The sequence below is a fragment of the Callorhinus ursinus genome, unplaced genomic scaffold (assembly GCF_003265705.2).
Source record: "Callorhinus ursinus isolate GAN/ISIS: 27379988/994484 unplaced genomic scaffold, GSC_fseal_2.0 scaffold7, whole genome shotgun sequence".
In the NCBI taxonomy this organism is placed as follows: domain Eukaryota; kingdom Metazoa; phylum Chordata; class Mammalia; order Carnivora; family Otariidae; genus Callorhinus; species Callorhinus ursinus.
In genome coordinates this window covers 57,057,056-57,076,908 of record NW_027397069.1, presented here as the reverse complement: position 1 = coordinate 57,076,908, position 19,853 = coordinate 57,057,056, and the positions used below count along the sequence as shown (strand labels likewise).

Below are 19,853 nucleotides of genomic sequence, written 5' to 3'. Positions count from 1 at the left end.
ACATCCAAAAGAATAAACACAAATGGCCAAGAAAGACAGCTGACCGGAACTTTATGTATGAGTTACCTCAGAAATGTTTTTGTCCGTTTCTTTCCTTTTTTCTTCCAATTTCCTTTCAATGCCTACAATTCCTACAGCCCTTATTCTTCCTGGCTGAAAAACAAAAGTAGAAAATAAAACATACAAAATAGGAAGGACACACTATTTTGCAACCCACCACAACATGTTTTCAATGGTGGGAAGGGACCCACAAAGAACCAAAGAAAACCAGCACATGATTACATCTAGTTTCCTTTCAAAACATTTGTCAGTTTCTTGTCATACATAACGATCTTCAAATCATTATTAAAAAAACTAAACATACAATAAGTGGCATATTTTACTCTGTATTTTAGATATAAATCAAATTCATGTTTGTTCTTTGGCAAGCTATATACGTATCAGATATTTAAGAGGGTCTCAAATATGCAAGAAATTATAGTTAAAATTTTGGTATTTGACTATTATTATACAAACTGCATTTTTCACACATTTGAGTATCTGTGCACGGTTGGTGGTTACTTTAGACTGGCCTGAAAAACATCACCCAGAGGCATTGTCTGTTCTCTCAGATGCCAAACTGATTATGAAGAACAGAATGTAGTGAATGGAATGGAACTTCTACCACCCCAAGAATCACTCTGTTAAGTAGTTATTTATTTTTGCTAAGTGTCTACTGTCTGCAGAGCACTAAATTAGGTTCTGTGAAAATAAATGTTTAATCAGAATATCATTATTTTGTTCTAGCAAGTTCTAGCAAAAAATACTGGATTCAGAAACAGTTTCAACAATACCTGGGGTCCTCTATTTGTTTGTAATGACTGGGAAACTGGCATATTCTCCCATCTTCTCTGTGTCATTTCCTCGGATAAACGCCTGTAAAACTGTTGTACATATACATACACTTTAAATGAGTCAGTCAGGTTATAGTATCCTCATACAAATCATTAACATTTCTCTAGTTGAAAGGCCTGTTCAGTCATTTGCAACAAGCCTAGAACTCTCAGAAACATCAAAAGAAATGAAAGGAAGTTCTTTTCTTGGATCAGCTTCATAAAGCACAAAGGAAAAGAAAAAAAAGAAAGAAACTGACCTTCTATATAAAGTGAGCTATTCTCAACAAAGAGATGAGTGACAATGAATAAATAGACCTACTTTAAACAATCTCACATATGTGGATTGTTTTCAATCTATAGCGAAACAGATATAATGCCAAGAAAAATATACAACCATTATCCATGAAGGAAGCAGAGAATAATTTGTCTAGTTAAAATGTGAAGCCAGAAATTAGGGCCAAAACATCCCTACACTCACAAAAAAATCAACTATATTGTTTAACTACAGTGAGAATGATTTCAGTTAGTCGCTTATCTTTTCTTAGTGCCTACCATGTGAGGAGTGCTGAGTGAAGTGCCATAGAAAAAACACATAAATAATTTAGGGTATCAATGAGATAAACACACACTTGTAAATGTCTGAAGAATACTTACACAGTGACTTACTACTTGGAACATGTAAACTATCATACCATGGAGTAAGTACTTGAGTGATGAGATTTGTGTGGAGTCAAGAAAGACTTCCTGACTTAAGGCTGGTGTGAGCTACCAGATACTGAGATGGTTTAACATTTCACTGCATTATCCTCTGCCTCTTTAACCAAGCTACTGAAAACTTTACTAGTAGCCTAATGGCATGACTTAGCATTTTTACAGCTTCTGCTTTTTCCTTGGGACCACACCCTCCTGTTTCCCGTTCCCACCAAAACCTAAACTTTGTATTTTCTACTGATAAGGCTTAAGATATAAAAATTTTATTGTAAAAATATGGTGAAACCTGGTATGTTGAACAATATTGATTTACATCATATTAACAAACAACAACAAAAAACACACACAAGCACACGCTTCTAGTCCACTTTTACGCATATAAAAACCTACCTCAATCTGGCCATGTTCTTTGAAGGAGAGTTTGATGTAGGAGTTCTTACTACTCTGGAACGGACCAGGTTCTTTGTTGGGTGGAGCTGGGTGAAGATGAACCACTATTTTGGCACTAAAGAATAAATGTAATGAATTTAATTACCTTTTAAGAATGCCTAATTCTATTTTCATAATTTTTAATATATTTTAGTTCACTTTTAAAATTCATGTAGAAACAAAGGACATCCTGAAAGGAATCCTTTTAAACTTTGTATTAATTCAGCATTAATGAACCTTTCAAAAATACCTCTACTTACAGCTTATAAGCTCTGAACCAAGAAGTTCAAGTTACTAGCTCTATAGATTAATTAAAAATGTGGTTTCAAACAAGTAAGTTCAAAATAAGTTTGCGAAATTTGGGACAGTTCACTATTTTGGTTTATGATTAGGGTTTTCCATGTAGAGTCATCCCCAGAGGTTACCAGGGGGTCTATAATTTCTGCCAAAGCATCCTACCCTACTCATTTGAAAACAAAATGTGAAAACTTATCTGTATAAAACTGGCCAGCTGACATTTTATTCCATCTCCATCCAAAACTAACATTCTACGGTATCATTTTTGGAAAATGCCACTCAATCAACAGCACGCTCTAGAAGATAATCCAACAGCAAAAACAAATCTCAAAATGCCGCTGTGCTAGGAGCACAAACTACCATAATCTTGATGACTACCATTATCTTCTGTGCTACTAAAAATACCATTGTATTGGTTCAGCTTTATACGCCTTTCCCTCCAGTCTGCTCAATAAACAATCTCCTTCCATAAATGAGCAAAACCAGAAAACTCAGTCAAAATACTTTGGATACGCAGCTTAGGGCTTTTTCTTCACGACCACATTATAGATTCACCTATTTATTATTCTATCTTGTTTAGGTCCATCTGATTGCCTAAATATCGCTACTAAATTGAAACACCATGTGTGGGGCTTCCTCAGTGTAGTAAACGGTTTGGTTAGTAAACTAGGGCCAGACTTGTAAGGACTCTTCCAAACCTATTCCTTTGTGGTGAACTTAAGTCAGGTGAGCAAATAAACTACGCAATCACAGTAACAGGACTGTCTGAAATGAGCAGTCAGGTAGAGCAACAAAATACGGCAATTAGGTTAAGGTGACTGAGCAGAGCATTACACAATCTTTAAAACTGAAAAATCTGAGCCCCACTATCAGATTTTGTCAAAGGAAACTCAATGAAGAATTAAAGATTACAGGACAAAATGAAGTTTAAAAATCTCAAAGTCAGCTAAAAAGATCTAGGCCAGTTTTCAAATATATTCATTTCGCAGGTCATTCAATTACCATATTTCAAGTTTAAAAACCACCCAATCAAAGATGCATCTTGGGATGAGACATGTTAAAAGGTGAAACTATATATACAATTTTGAATCAATGAAATATGGTAATTGCTTGGGGCAAGGGAGCTGAGAACTAAAGAGAATATTTGAGAAACGTTAACCTGACGTATTATTAAATTCTTCCTCACTGGAGATGTTTAAAAATAAGACACTAATGGGAAGGTAAATATTTTAAACAATTTTTGTTATACAGTTTAAATTTCCTTGGAACACAGCAGAGGAAAATTCAAATGATCTGCAACACCTTCAAGTTTTACTTTGTAGAACTTAAGAAAAGCAATATACACAAATATCGAATCATTATGTTGTGCACCTGGAACTCATACAATGTTATATGTAATTGTACCTTCATTAAAAAAAAAAACTTAGTAAGGTGGAAAAAAGTGACAAGGGGAAAAATAGAAATTAGAGAAATAGCCTACTCTAAAAGTCTGTGCTTTTATTAATCTTTTTAAAACGTCAGTTTCTTTTATGTCAAATATACAATCTTGCATCCTAGCTACAACTTTATAATTAAGGCATGCATTGCATTTCCAGTGAAGTTCAATATTTGTTTCACCTCTACTGAAGTAGCTATACTAAAGCTCAAAATGGGCCCACAAGGAAAAAAAAATTCTTATCAGCAATACTTGTTCATAAGTTGCCCTCAATTACATTCACTTAAAAGCCAGGATTTTATGTACCTGATTAAAAAGAAACATTTTAACGTGTGGCTTTAAACCAGGGTGATCACAAGTCCTGGTTTGCCTAAAACTGTCCCACTTTATGCTTCCGTGGTCCAATTATAAACAGGACCCCCAGGGCGCCTGGGCGGCTCAATCAGTTAAACATAAAACTCTTGGTTTCAGCTTAGGTCATGATCTCATGGGTCGTGGGATCAAGCTCCGCATCCAGGCTCCTCACTGGGCTCCGTGCTCAGTGGGGAGTCTGCTTGAGAGAGTCCCTCTGCCCCTCCCCACAATGTGCTCACTGCGCACGCAGGGTCACTCTCTCTATCTCAAATAAATAAGTAAATCTTTAAAAAATAATGAAATAAAATAAATAGCACCCCCTATTACTTTTATAAATGTCCCAATTTGGACAATAAATATTATGAAATATATTAGATACATGAATAAATGTGAAATATTTAACACTGATATCCGAAAAGGTCAAGGTGAAGAAACTTAATGATCAACTAGAAATAGGAGTAAAATCAGTCATTTTTCTCAGGTAAGTCACTCCTGATTTTAAGTACTAGATACAAAGACATGTCAAAGCGAATGTTTGTGGAAACACATGCAATGACAAGCTGGCCGACACTTATTTATTTTGATCCAAGGATATTATAGCAAACCTTAGGACTTGATTTGTGCTTTAGAAATGACTTCCATTTATCCATGAGTTTAATGTAGGAAACATCTTCTTAGGGGGCTCCTGACCAACGACTATTCTTTATAAAGCCCCAAAACACAATCATTAGATTCATTCCCACATATGCAGTCATGGCACAATAATAAATCTACTAAGTTGATAGTAACAGCTTGACTGGAACATTTTTGTGAAAAAAGACTGCACTAGAGACACCTCACCTTTTCCCAATTCCAGCTGCCTGTTCTTCAATGAACACAATATGGGAAAGAGGAATGGCCATGCAGCACTCCTAGAAGGAAATCAATACAAAACATGATTCATCAGATTCCTTGTCAGAAATCCTTGTTTTATAGTATTTAAGAGTGTCATGCACCTTTACTTAATAATAAAAACAATATAAAAAATTGTAAAATGATTTTATTCCTTAAATAAACTAAAGGAAAAATGGGATGAAAACAGTACTGTGGTGGCATTTTGCCACATGGAAGAATGTAAGAGGTTTAAAAGCCGCTGTAACTACTTTTGTTTTTACAGTAGGTACATCTTTTTAAAAGCAGTATTTATATGAAAACTTTTTATATGTAAGACATCCTTATATGGAAAAAAAAAAAAAACCAGAACAGGTAAATCAAAACAACTTTAAGGAGTGTGCTATACAGGTGATCTTTTTTTTCTTTTTAGTTTTCTACACTTCACTCACCATTTTTAACAGTAAATACTGATGTAGGTTCCCTTTATTAGCACATTTAACTTTAAGTTATTATAAATGACTGGCATTTAATAAGTCTAAGGGTTTCTAAATTAGCCTCTTTATATGATAATCAAAAAATGATGCTAAGATTAATTTATAAACATATGTTTTAAGGACACCTATCCTTCCAAAAAAGACTTTTTCCTAAATATATACTTCTTTTAAAAGAATTAGACACCATTAACAGCTGTAAGGTATGCATTACCAATAAGGGCAATATCACCAATAAGGGAGCAAAGACTGATTCTTGGGGGCCAAAAAGAGTCAGATTTTACAATAGTTAGTGGCCTTTCAAAGGGCCTCAGTACAGTAGATAGTTTGCCTGTAAAATTAAAATTTCGGGCGCCTGGGTGGCTCAGTTGGTTAGGCGACTGCCTTCAGCTCAGGTCATGATCCTGGAGTCCCGGGATCGAGTCCAGCATCGGGCTCCCTGCTCGGCGGAGAGTCTGCTTCTCCCTCTGACCCTCCCCCCTCTCATGCTCTATCTCATTCTCTCTCTCAAATAAATAAATAAAATCTTTAAAAAATAATTAATTAATTAAATTAAAATTTCATGGTGGAGGGGGCAGCAATTATGAAAATAACAGAGAGTGGTTATTTTACTGGCAACACTGAAATTTATACACACATACATTTCACATTAAAGCTCTTTGGAATTAAAATAGCTTTATACACATAACTTGTTCTCTCTTCCTAGAAATAAAAAAACAGGGAGGTTTCTCCTCTTGCTGAGTGACTTAGAAGCCATTCTTCTCAATATCTAGGTAAAAGCATGTACTTCCTGGCAGACCCATCTTCCCAGAGTCTCAGGAACAGGTTGTTCTGAGGACCCCTGACAACAATTGGGAGAAATATTCCCATTACATACAGAACATTCAGGTATGTGGTAGGTTCTGACTGGTGTTTAAAAAGAGAAGTGACCATGATTCTTTCTCTATTCAGCAACTACAGACTTCTCTGGAGCTGAATGAGGGACAACCCCTAACTCCTCTATCTGCACTCCATTCAGAGAGATCATATGGGACACACTCTTTTAACACTGTGAAAATGGAAATTTATTGCATTTTTTAGTTTTGAAGGAAAGGAAAGGAAAGGAAAGGAAAGGAAAGGAAAGGAAAGGAAAGGAAAGGAAAGGAGGGAGGGAGGGAGGGAGGGAGGGAGGAAGGAAGGAAGGAAGGAAGGAAGGAAAGAAAGAAAGAAAGAAAGAAAGAAAGAAAGAAAGAAAGAAAGAAAGAAAGAAAGAAAGAAAGAAAAAAGACTTCAGTAATTTAAAACCTAGAACATTTTTCATGTGTCTGTTAGCCATTTGTATGTCTTCTTTGGAGAAGTGTCTGTTCATGTCTTCTGCCCATTTTTTCTTATTTGTTTTGGGGGTGTTGAGTTGAGAAGTTCTTTATAGATCTTGGATACCAGCCCTTTATCTGTAGTGTCACTGGAAAACAGTGTGGAGGTGCCTCAAAAAGTAAAAATAGAGCTACCCTATGACCCAGCAATTGCACTTCTGGGTATTTATCCCAAAGACACAGATGTAGTGAAAAGAAAGGCCATATACACCCCAATGTTCATAGCAGCAATGTCCGCAACAGCCAAACTGTGGAAAGAGCTGAGATGCCCTTCAACAGATGAATGGATAAAGAAGATGTGGTCCATATATACAATGGAATATTACTCAGCCATCAGAAAGGATGAACACCCAACTTTTACATCACCATGGATGGGACTGGAGGAGATTGTGCTAAGTGAAATATGTCAAGCAGAGAAAGTCAATTATCATATGGTTTCACTTATTTGTGGAACATAAGGAATACCATGGAGGACATCAGGAGAAGGAAGGGAAGAATGAAGGGGGGGAAATCGGAGGGAGAGACGAACCATGAGAGACTATGGACTCCGAGAAACATACTGAGGGTGTTAGAGGGGAGGGGGGTGGGGGGATGGGTTAGCCTGGTGATGGGTATTAAGGAGGGCACGTACTGCATGGAGCACTGGGTGTTATATGGAAACAATGAAGCATGGATCACTACATCAAAAACTAATGATGTATTGTATGGTGACTAACATAACATAATAAAATAAAATTTTAAAAAATAAAATAAAAAAATAAAACCCAGAACAGATTTTTAAAAAACCCTTTATCTTACATGATTTTTCTGATCTCTCCAAATTAGTCGATGTGTACTAAGAAGGAGGGTCCCAGCATCAAATTTTATCTACAAAGATAAGATCGTCACAAAACATTAATGTATCACTCAATGTGGTCAAATTTTCCTCCTCACAAATTATACAATAGTAAATTAATCATATAAACATTAGAGAATTAGGCTTACCATAAATTAAAGAGAAGCAATACTACACACTTCATAAGCTATATATATGTGTGTGTGTGTATATATATAAATAAAATTGGGAAAAAATCGCAAACAACCTAGATGTGTAACAACAGGGTAGTAGTTAAGTCTAGTATGATACATTCATACCATGGAATCCATACAGAGGTTAAAAAGAATGAGGTAGAGCTGCATGGACTTTCACAGAATTCTGTGACAGAGTTAGGGGGGATAGAAAGCAACTTACAGCATATCACATATAAGGTAATCAAATAGAAGAAAGAGATAATCTCCATATCCCCTAAACTACATTGTGAGATATATGCATGTGTATACATATACACATACACACATTAGTAGGAAAAGATATAAATGGAATACTCACTGATCTGTTAACAACGATTATCTCAGAAAAAATGTGAGGAAATGGGAAGAAGGAAAGCATGGGCACCCTTTTAAAACTATCCACTTCACTATTGATTGAATTTTTTACCATAAGATTGAATTTGTGTATAGCACTCATATAATTTTTTAAAATAATTTTTAAATAATAAGAAAATAGACACAAACACATACAAAAGTAAGTGTGGCTAGAGATTCAATCAATGGCACTAGGACAACTGGGTTGCCCAGTAGAGAATAATAATAATAATAGTAATAATGTTGGATTTATACCTAATACACCACACCAAAATAAAGTCTAGATCAAATATTAGAGTCAGAAAAGTATAAAAGTATAGAAAGAAATCACGAGAGAATTTTTTAAATAATCTAAGAGTAGAGAAGGTCTTTCAAGGAAAACACTAAGCCCATTAGCATTAGAGGCAAAGATTTATAAACTGAACTCCACACACATGCACACAAATCCCTCATGGCAAAAACCACCAAGAACAAAGATGGCAGACTGGGAAAAATAACTGTAACTCACATCAGAGACAAAGGGTTAATTTCCTTAAAATATAAAGTACTCTTACCAATCAATTTTAAAAAAATAGCTTGTAATCGATTAGAGAAATGGGCAAAGACTATTAACAGAAAGTTCACATGAAAGGAACTACAAATGATTCTTAAACACATTAATAGGTGCCCAACCTCACAGATAACAAGAAAAAGGTAAATTAAGAGAACATGAGGACACCCCTTCATCCAGGAGATGGGTAGAGGTCCTGAAAAGCTTGATAACACTGTGCCAGTGAAGTATGGGGGAAATAAGCATTTGCACACATTGCTGGAGGGACAACCTCCATGGAGGGCAATGTATTAATATCTATCAAAAATACAAACACACATATCCTTTGATCCAGTGATTTCACTTTTAGGAATTTATCCTACAGATGAATTTGTACATGTGCATTATGATACACTATTAAGTTATTCATTGCTGTTTGCAAAAAGCAAAATATATTAAACAAGTTAAATGTCCATCGAGAAATGTACACTCACACAACGAACTGCTACTCAGTCGTTAAAAAGAATGAGGAGACTCTTCATCTACATATTACATTTGAAAAAATCTAAGATGCTATTGATTATGAAATGCATCCTGATTCCAGTTGTTAAAATGTGTGTGTGTGTGGGGGGGGAATGGGCATTTAGAATTGATGAAATATGGTAAATTCTCCACATAGATTAAGTGGAAAAAAAAAAGCAAGATTCAGAACTTTGTATGCATAGCATATTACAAATTTACATTTTAAAAAAGGAAACACAATTTACTTTATACAAATACCTATCCATGATACATACGCACAGCTCTCTAGAATGATACACTGGTGGCCTCTGAGGGGGACTGAGTGACAAAGAGACAAAGGTGAAAGGAGACTTTTAACTTTATACTTTTTGTGATTTTTGGATTTTTGTCATGGGATTGGGTCACCTACTCAAAATATAAATGTAAAAAATATTTTTAAAAACTATAATACAATCACACACACACAAAAAGATATGCCAGCTATATCTTTAGGACCAAATCCTTAATCCTCATCCTTTGCTATTATGCATTGAAAAGTATATAAATAAGCTTTAGAGTTGGAATCCAGGAGATAATATATCAAATCCCTTCATTTCTGTTAAAATTAAGAAATATACTGGAAGCCTCTATTAACTCTAACCACTAGGAAGTAGAATTTGTCATAAGGTAGGACTTGCTTGTATCCTTTTGAGGAGTAATTAGTTATTTCTAAAGTTATAAGGCTGGTCCCATTTTAAGGCCACCTTACAAGACAAACTCAGAGGGGGAGGGAGGGTGTGGGCAAAATGAGTGAAGGGGAGTGGGAGATACAAGCTTCCGGTTATGGAATGAATGTCATGGGAATAAAAGGAATATAACCAATGATATCGCACTGGGACAGATGGTGGCTACACTTGTGGTAAACACGGCATAATGTATAAACCTGTCAAATCACTATGTATGTTGTACACCCTGAACTAATGTAACATTGTGTGTCAACTATATTCAAATAAAAAAAATTGTTTAATAAAAAAAAACTCGAAAGCATTTTCATAGGGTCCAGTTTATTACAAATAATCCTTCTGAATTTAAAATAATGTGGTTAAAAATGTCTGTCAAGTGAATAACCGATTAGGACACTGTTATATATCATTAAGTAAAAATAATCATAAATTTAATTATATATGCAAATCGACATTTATTACAAGATACTCATGATATTAACAAAGAAAAAAGTAGGTTTCAAAGTAGTACACATAGCATGATTACACACACACACACACAGCCACAAACAGAGAATGTGCCAAAACTAACTGTTTATGGGTAGTAGGATTACTGATTATTTCAAGTTTCTTCTTTTGCTTACCTATATTTAACAACTTTATAATTTGTCTAATGAAAAAAATAAAAAATTTGTTACAACCATATTTAACTTCGTGTAGTCTGAAATGTGCATATTATTTGTTAAATCAAACATACACAAACACTTTTTCTGTCAAAAAACTCCTTGTATAATAAATAACCAACCCCTTTTTAACATGAATTTTTAAAAATTATTTTCTAAGAGTAAGGTATAACTTTATTACTAATATGTTAGTCATTATCAATATGGTTAAAAGCTTTAATGGTAAGAGACCTACTGAGTCATCTAGTTTAAATACGCTCTGTGAGAGATCATTCCACAAAAGTACTTCAACCCCTCAGAGAAAAGACTTGATGAGTTCCATGTTTTCTACTGAATCAGAAGTAAAACATACATACTCCTGGCACTTAATTCAGTCTGGCTTCAAATGTTTGGGCAAAACCAAATAATTCAGTTTAAGAGATTTCAAAAACCTCTTTTTTGTGAATGAGTAAGATTTCCCTTTTCCAAAAACAAGTATTTTATCAACTTCAGAGTACACGATGCTACATTACAGCCTAACAGTTCTGATTAAGAAAATGTACTTTCTCTTACTGAAATTCAAGCATTAAGGATGTGAATTTAAAAGCTGAAGGCAGAGTGTATTCCGTTGCTATGTCAATTACAATGTGCAAACGTAAAACGCAGCCGCTCTAAGAGAAGAAGTTGTGTAATACTTCCCTTCAGGGATTCCAAGGGATTATGAGCTAAACCTGATAGACAAGTTTAGGCTGGTTTGCTCCTGCCACTCAGAGCCAGAATAATTTTAACTACTTAAAGGTTGATGGAACTTAGGCATTTGCTGGATAAGCTCTTACCCTGTTTTTTTTTTTTAGTATTTAACATTTTTCTGTTATAAAAGTAATACACTGCTGAAAATCTGGAAAAAAAATTTAAGTCTAAAAAAGAAAATGAAATTACGTAATCATACCAGGCAGAGTGTATGTGTGTATACACACACGTATACATATGTGTATGTGTATATATGTGTGTGTGCATGTGTGAATAATCTTTAAATAAAATAAAATGAAGCCATTATATTTATAGTTTTATAACTTGCTTTTTTCAACTGGTGGCCTGTCATCAGCAATTCCTCATGTGATTAAGACTTGTCCTATTTAATTAACAAAAACCTATTGCTTCCAATTTTCGCTATATGTGATAATATAGAATACATATAACAATGCTGAGATAAGCATCCTCATTCATTATATTTTTATGCGTCACTGATTATTTCCCAGGGGTAAATTCCTAAAAGCGAAACACCTAGCTGAAAGAAAATAAACGTTTTCCAAGTCTCCCAGTAAATGCTGCCAACTTGCCACTTTATACACTACTAACCTGCTTTCATTATATTTTTGAATTAGCTGAGGCTATAGAAGCTTCTGTGAATTTAAACAAATGACGTGTCTACGCTGCTTAGGAAAACAACATACTATCCAGTCATAATGGGCCCATGAGAACTATGCCTGTAGAAACAAGCAGGGACACATTTATTCACAAGAGCCGCTTGGGTGCTTGGGCGGTGGGAAAAGCAGTCTACTGTGGCTCCACCAAATACTAAGTATGTGACCTCAGACGGTCACAGTTTCCTCAACTACCAACTAAGAGCCTCTGTGTCCTCATCTTTGGGCGTATCCACTATACTAAACATTACATAAAGAGTCTGACACCGGTGACTGCTATATTCGTGAAGCACCGCAGCCCAGCGAACAAAATGCAGGCTTTGGGAGTCTGATCAATAGAGATTTAACTCCTGTCTCTCCCGCTAACTAACTCTCTGCGGGCAAGTCACTTTCTAAGAGTTATTTTCTCATCCATAAAATACTCACCTCATATGCCCACGGAGAGGATTAAATGAGATTGTGTGTAAAGCTCCCGGCACATAGTAGGTGCTCTAATTATCCAGGTCTTTTTTTTTTTTTTCATGTATTTCACACCCACGATGAGCCAAAAGATACAAGGATGAGTAAGGCACACTTTCTGCCCTCCAGGAGCGACCACCTGATCTAGTAGACAGCCATGTGCACGCTTGCCTCAGGAATGTGTTAGGATCAAAGCTATGGAGGCTAAGTAGACTTGGACTGGAGTGCCCTAGACCAAGGAAGCCACTGAAAGATAGTGAAAGGGAACTTGACCAGATCTGGAGGCTGATATGGAGCTTCCTAGAGTCTTCAGACTATGTGAGGTCTGGAAGCCTTCCAGCAGATGGAGGAAGCCAGGACGTGGGACTTTCCCCCAGGAATCAGTCTAGCCCTCAGCCACACAGCTGAGCCACACAACTAGCCAGTGACTCATTAGACAGATGCAGCTCAGGGACTGCAGCAGTGAGCAGGCTTGTCTTAAAACTGCTTCAATTTCAGGACACCTACATCCCTCCTCACTACCCTCAGCTTTTAGAACAGTTAAGAATTCCTCAGTAGATTAAAGGGTCTTAACTAAATTTTTCCCAAAACCTTGTTATTGGTCCTCTGATAACTCTATCTACTTGTCCGCTAAAAGAAGCAAAAAACTTAAAAGGAAACACTAGAATACACTGGTCTAGCAATGGTTTTTCATATACAGGTACTCATGGTTTTGTCTTTTTATTGTCTTAAATAAATCGTAGTTATATTATGTGCCAGCCAAGATGTTCCTAAATTGTATATTGGAGTTACACAGAACAACAGAGTGTGGTGCCCTGCAAAAGTGTGACTTCCTGCAGGGACTGTCTTTAGTGGAGTCTCTGAACACCAATCTATGATTGTGAGCATTCAGTTCTGAGAGAGAGGCATAATCAAACGGGCTGAGGGAGGGGAATTTTGACTATGCTCCCCATTTAAAATAGTTCCAGAGGTTGTAACCTTGGCGCAAAAAACATTTAGCTTGTCACTCCAACCAAAAGATGCAAACTCAATTTGAGATCAAGTTAATAAAAGTGCTAAGGCAGGAAATCAAGTAAATCCAAGCAAGTTATTTTAAGGAAAAGACACTGACTTGATAATGGAGGCAACACAGTACACGGAAAATACCCTCAGGGAGGCAGAACACCTGGGTTCTATGCCATGTCGACTGTGCTCCCTAGATAGCTGTGTAACCCCTGCCCTCCATGACCTAGGAGGAAGGAAGTCTCAAGCTTCTGCAGGCACCGACCAGGAAAAGCTATGGGTCAAGGAACAAACGCAAAAGTACAGAAGGAAGTTACATTAATAAAACCACAAAAAAGAAGAGACAGCAAGTGAAACTTCTGGAAAATAAAAATGCTGGTGAATAAACAGGTTTTTAACATTTTTCTAATTCCAGCTTATACATTTCATCCAGAAGGAGTTAGGAGTTTTGCAACAGCCCTCCAACCGGTCTCAAGGGCTAACTTGCCTCAAGCTTATGCACGCCTCGCTGGCTGACCGAAGTCCCTTGGTGTGCAGCAGAGCTAACCTACTTCCCGTGAGACTTGCAGACCGCTGGCCTTGAGGGGTGGACCAGACTTTTGCAGACCGCTGGCCTTGAGGGGTGGACCAGACTTTCCCAGAAGATAAGGCCTGACTGCATTGGAAAACAGCTGCGGCTGATGCCAGCAAGTCTGTTCATGGTCATGTCCACCTCGGACTAACCGCCAGGGCACCTGCTTCTCAAGCACCGAACCCCACCCCTTCCCCCTCCGCTCCCCCCGCCCCGCCTTCCCCTTTAAGCCCTTCCGGCTTCGCCTGGACGGGGAGGATGGTCCTTGGGACCTTAGTCCACCGTCTTCCCAGGCCGCCCGCTTCCTGAATAAAGCAGCCTTTCCTTCCCCCCCAGCATTCGTCTCTGGAGTACGGATCTTCCCGCGGGGCGCAGCCCCAGCCAAGGCGGAACCGGCTCTCCCCGCGGTAACAGTTGGACGAAGTCTGCACCGAACGCTCACGCTGGGAACACTTCTCTCCATACACAAGCGCATCTCCTAAGGATGACAAGGCCCGGCCTACCACATCACTTTACCAAACAAACGCTCTAGACTCCTTTCCAAAAAAAAGCGGGGAGGGTGGGGGGGAAGAACCTTGAGAAAGGCGTCCCGGTGAGACCCGGACACGCTTCTCGGAAACCCCTGCAGGGCACTCCGGCCCGCTCGGTGGGACAGACCCCACGCGCTCCGGCCGCACCCCGGTCATGGAAGCACCCCGGGTCAGGGGGCCCGGCAAACGCGGCACCCGCCCGCCGCGCCCCGCCGTCACCACCCCCGATCCGGGGCCGGAGGCGCAGGCACCCGGCTGCACGTCGGCCGTCCCCGCCGCTCCCTGAGCCCGGCCGCCCGAGCGCCGCGGGGTGGGGACCGGGCGCCCGGGCGGGGAGGCCCCGCAGGCCAGCCAGCCCGCGCGTCGTCCCGGAGGCCGCTCCTACCTTCTCCTCGCCGTCGTAGATGCGCACCCCGCGCTGCTGGATCACCAGGGTCTCGTTGATCTCCAGGAGGCCGCTGGTCCACACGAAGCGGTCCATGGCCGCCGCCAGGCCGGCCTCCGCCGCTCGCCCGCGCCGGCGCTCGGGGGCGGCGAGCCGAGCGCTGGGCAGCCTGCGGCGCCCCCTGGCGGCGGGCGGGGCGGAGGCTGGGCGGGGAGGGCGCCCGGGACCTTGGGGTCGTGCGTGGGGCGCCCCCTGGCTGTCGGTCCGCCTGTGGCCCGGCGGGAACGTACACCCCATCCTTGGTCCAGCTCGCGCGCAGACCCGGGGCTTTCCTGGGACTTTGAGGAAGGCCAGACCACAGCCTGGACTTCCTTATTGTGCATTACTCCTCCATATTTGTGCCGTTTCCTTGTCAGTGCCCAGCGTGTTGCCACGTTCATAAAAGGTTGTAGATAATTATACTGTAACTTTTCAAATATTTATGGCCTGAACTGTTTTTTAGACAGCCACAATCAGTATGAAAGTACTATTTTGTGCCCCTCTTTCTTCCCCATCAAGATCACTTTCATTTAAACATTTTCTATGTCAACACGAATCTCATGCATTTACTCCAGAACGTATTTTAATATATGACTATTCCATAATTGACCTGTGTGTTGGTCCCCACAAATCAGCCCATAGTTGCCGATCGAAACTGCTGGGCTTCTATAGCTGCCCCTTTCGTTTTATTTACATCTTTACATTGTAAATGGAGCACCTATATTTGTACTTCTACAACTAGTATATTTTTGGGGCTTTAGGATTATTTTCTTAGAGTGTCTTCCCAAAATAGAATTACTGCTTTAAAGAGTGCACACATTTTAGACAGCTTGCTACAGACTGGGAACTTATTTAACAAGGATGCATCTGAAAATTGGTCTTTTTCCCCAGACCAAGTAGTTCTGTCTACATTAGACATTATCAGTTTTGTTATATTTGCTGCTTGGCAGTGATTTTATTCTTTTTTTTAATTTGTTTACTGATGAGGCTATTTCTCAGTACCTTTTAATCAAAAGAAAAACGTTTCTTTAAATAGGCTCCATGCCCAAGGTGGGGCTTGAACTCAGGACCCTGAGATTAAGAGTCACGTGCTCCAGTGACAGAGGTGCCCCAGTCAAAAGAAAATCTTGCCTGGAGTAATGGCTAACACCATGTGGAGTTGGACAGCCTCCACCTAAAAGGATAGGATTATTAATGTAGACCAAATTAACACAGGTCAGGAGAAGAAGAGGCACAGAAAAGGAGAGAGCAAAGGAGCTGCTAGGGAGATAGGACAACCAGGAGAGGGTGGTGTCCTGGAAGCCAAGTAAAGATGGTGTATCAGGGAGAAGGAAAGAGCCTGTGTACAATTCTGCTGACGGGTCAAGTCCATGGGACTGAGGATTGCTCAGTAGAGTTACTGGCGTCCTTGACAAGAGTGAGTGCGATGGGGGGCGGGGAGGGGGCAGAAGAACAAGTCTTAATGGAGCGGTTTTAAAAAAGAATTTAAAAAAGAAAGAGAAGAGAAGAATCGTAGGTAGGGAACATAGACAACTCCTTTGAGGGCTTTGCTGCAAAGGAGAGCAAAGAAATGGGTTGGTAACCGGAAGGGGAAGTGAGGTTGAGAGGGAGTTTGGATTGTTTGTTCGTTTTCCAGGTGGAAAAAAATAATAGTATTTTTGAGTGCTGATAGCCATGAGAGAGAGAGGGGAGACCTGCTTGAGTGACATCCTTGAGAAGATAAGAGAGAATGCACAAGAGAGGGTCAGAGATGTTGCTATCATCAGAGGAGAGCTGGGTAGTGAGGCAGACAGATTTTTGTGTTGGGAATCTGCAACAATTCTCTGGACTGGTTTGGTTTCTCAGAGGAGGAGCAAGACTAGAAGAGGGGAGAGAGGTGTGAGGAGGTATGAACGCACTCGGGAAGGATACTAGGATTGCCCGGCCCACGCACATGAAGTTCCCTAACAGGCAATTAAAGTAAAGCCAGAGAAGCAATACTCCAGCCCCATTCAGGGGCAAAACCGCGTGGGAGAGTAGGAAAGATAAGGATTTAATTAGGTATGTGATTTTGCAGAGCCATGGATCGAAAGACGCAGCGGAAGGGTAAGCCCAGCGCTGGACTACTTCAGCCTTTGTAAGTGATCTGTTCTGTCTGCCTGGAACCTGGAAGATTTTCTCATTATCCTTGAGGTTCAGAAATTCCACCAGGTCAAAGATTCTGGGTCTGTATCCCTCCTCATTTTCCTGCCTGTGAGATGATGCTTTTCAATCTAAAGACTCAAGTTTCTGTCTTCTTCAGAAAGGTGTTCCTCTATTATTTGTTAATAAAGTTTTCTTCTATGACATCCCTGAGTTCACACTCCGCAGTGGCGTCCTGTTCTAATCCATCTTGTTCCTTCTCCTCTACGCCGATGTTTCCTTAAGTGTCTTATAATCACTTTATATGTGAGATCTCGGAGTGCCTATGCAAGGCAGCCTATTAAGATCTCACATGACAAGGACTGACAGGTGGTTTTTCCCAGGGGACCATAGGCAAGTAGGTCAGTAAGTTGAGAACATCTCTTCTGAGTCACTTCAAGACAGGTCTCTTGGTTCTCAGCCTACTCACTCATTCAACAATTATTCAAAAAACATTTATTGAATACCACTGTGTCAGGCACTGCTCAACTCCTCTCCAATGCTCCAGAAGCTGCTGGTTCCTCCCAAGCTAGGCAGGATTGGCACTCAGGCAAGGGGAGGGAGGCACTCTTCTCAGGTACAAAACTTAAGGGGGTATCAGAAAATTCAGTGATCCATATGAATGATATGTTAAAGCAATATCTTTGGGGGGTTTTTTTGTTCCTTTTTCTTAATTGACTATATTCCCCATTCTGTACCTTATATTCCCCATGCCTTATTCATTCCATAACTAGAAGCCTGTATCTCCCATTCTCCTTCACCCATTTTGCCCATCTCCCCCCATCCCTTACCTCTCTGGCAACCATCAGCCTGTTCTCCGTATTTATGTGTCTCTTTCTGCTTTTTGTTTATTCATTTGTTTTGTTTTTTAGATTCCACATATAAGTGAAATCATATGGTACTTGTCTTTCTCTGTATCTCACTTAGCATAATACCTTCTATGTCCATCCATGTTGTCACAAATGGCAAGATCTCATCCTTTCTATGGCTGAGTAATACTCCTTGTGTATATGTGTATATATATATATATATATATATATATATATATATATATATACCACTTCTTCCATTTGTCTATCAATGGACACTTGGGTTGCCTCCATATCTTGGCTATTGTAATTAATATTGCAATAAACGTAAAGGTGCATATATCTTTTTGAATGAGTGTTTTCACTTTCTTTGGGTAAATACCCAGTAGTGGAATTACTGGGTCATAGGGTCATAGGGTAGCTCTATTTTTAATTTTTTGAGGAACCTCCATACTGTTTTCCATAGTGGCTGCATGAGTTTGCATTCCCACCAAAGGGCACAAGGGTTCCTTTTTCTCCACATCCTCATGAACACCTGTTATTTCTAGTCTTTTTGAATTTAGCCATTCTGAAAGGTGTAAAGTGATATCTCATTGTGGTTTTAATTTGCATTTCCCTGATGGTTAGTAATGTTGAGCATTTTTTCGTGTGTCTGTTGGCCATCCATATGTCTTCTTTGGAAAGATGTCTATTTTAGGTCCTCTGCCCATTTCAACTGGATTGTTTTTGAGGGGTTGAGTTGTATATTTTCTTCACATATTTTGGATATTAACCCCTTATTGGATGTATCATTTGCAAATATCTTCTCCCAATCAGTAGGTTGCCTTTTTGTGTTGTTGACGGTTTACTTTGCTGCCGAAAACTTATTTTGCTGTAGTAAAGCAGTATGTTTTTTAAAAAATCAAAATTAGGGGCGCCTGGGTGGCTCAGTTGTTAAGCGTCTGCCTTCGGCTCAGGTCATGATCCCAGGGTCCTGGGATCGAGCCCCACATTGGGCTCCCTGCTCAGCGGGGAGCCTGCTTCTCCCTCTCCCACTGCCCCTGCTTGTGTTCCCTCTCTCACTGTGTCTCTCTTTGTCAAATAAATAAATAAAATCTTTAAAAAAATCAAAATTAATTTAGAAAATCCATGATAAATAAAATAAATTTTATTCTTAATTTTAAATAAAGGCAAGATCAACAGGCCAGGATTAGGGCAAGGAGAGTATGGTCAGGCCTTGCACGTGAGGCCACCTACCTCACCTTGGTCCCAGTCTCTCAGGTCCCAAAGCTGCATGCCTGCCATGTGGCAGAAGGGTGGAGGGACATCTCCCTTTGTTTCCAGGGCTCTGCATTTCCCCTAATCATAGAGTCACTGATCTGCACAGGTTCTATAAGAAAGGTAAGATTCTTTCTAATGAACAGAAACCGTCATTTCTCCACTGAATTAAATTGCAACCTTTATCGTGTTCTAAAATCCTGTATGTATTCTGGTCTACTTCTGACCCTTCCTTTCTGGGTTTGTTTGTTTGTTTTTTGTATTTTTTGTTTTATTTCATGAAAATATCCCAAAGCACTAAACATATTTGACATTTTATTCATGGTAATATACCATCATTACATGTGATCATTTACTGTCATTTCCTGATTTTTAAGCCTTAGATTATTTATAATTTTTAAAAATCTTTTCTATTAAAAGTACATCATGTAAGCTAATTGTCCTGGTCTGATTTGGAATTGTGCAGTTTTTCCTGGACTTTGCAATGATCAAAATGTTGGGCAGTGTGGACATGAAAACAAAGTATGCTTTTTGCCCTTGAGGGGCACACAGTTTGCAGTAAACAAATAGGAAGGCTGACAT

The 19,853-nt window shown here is 39.3% G+C and overlaps 1 protein-coding gene across 3 annotated transcripts in view; it reads right to left on the bottom strand.

The window, feature by feature from the left end:
• The window catches only part of VPS36 (vacuolar protein sorting 36 homolog), a 30,740-nt gene extending 15,577 nt beyond the window's left edge, over window positions 1-15,163 (bottom strand). For all 3 annotated transcript variants that reach the window (XM_025874983.2, XM_025874984.2, XM_073894627.1), the window contains exons 1-6: window positions 15,007-15,163; window positions 7,616-7,684; window positions 4,942-5,012; window positions 1,977-2,091; window positions 834-923; window positions 67-153 (exon numbers count right to left, since the gene is read on the bottom strand). In XM_025874983.2, coding sequence (XP_025730768.1) covers window positions 67-153; window positions 834-923; window positions 1,977-2,091; window positions 4,942-5,012; window positions 7,616-7,684; window positions 15,007-15,102 — 528 coding nt within the window. In that variant the 5' untranslated portion in view covers window positions 15,103-15,163. The remainder of the gene's footprint in view (window positions 1-66; window positions 154-833; window positions 924-1,976; window positions 2,092-4,941; window positions 5,013-7,615; window positions 7,685-15,006) is intronic.
• Window positions 15,164-19,853: the final 4,690 nt, after the last annotated feature.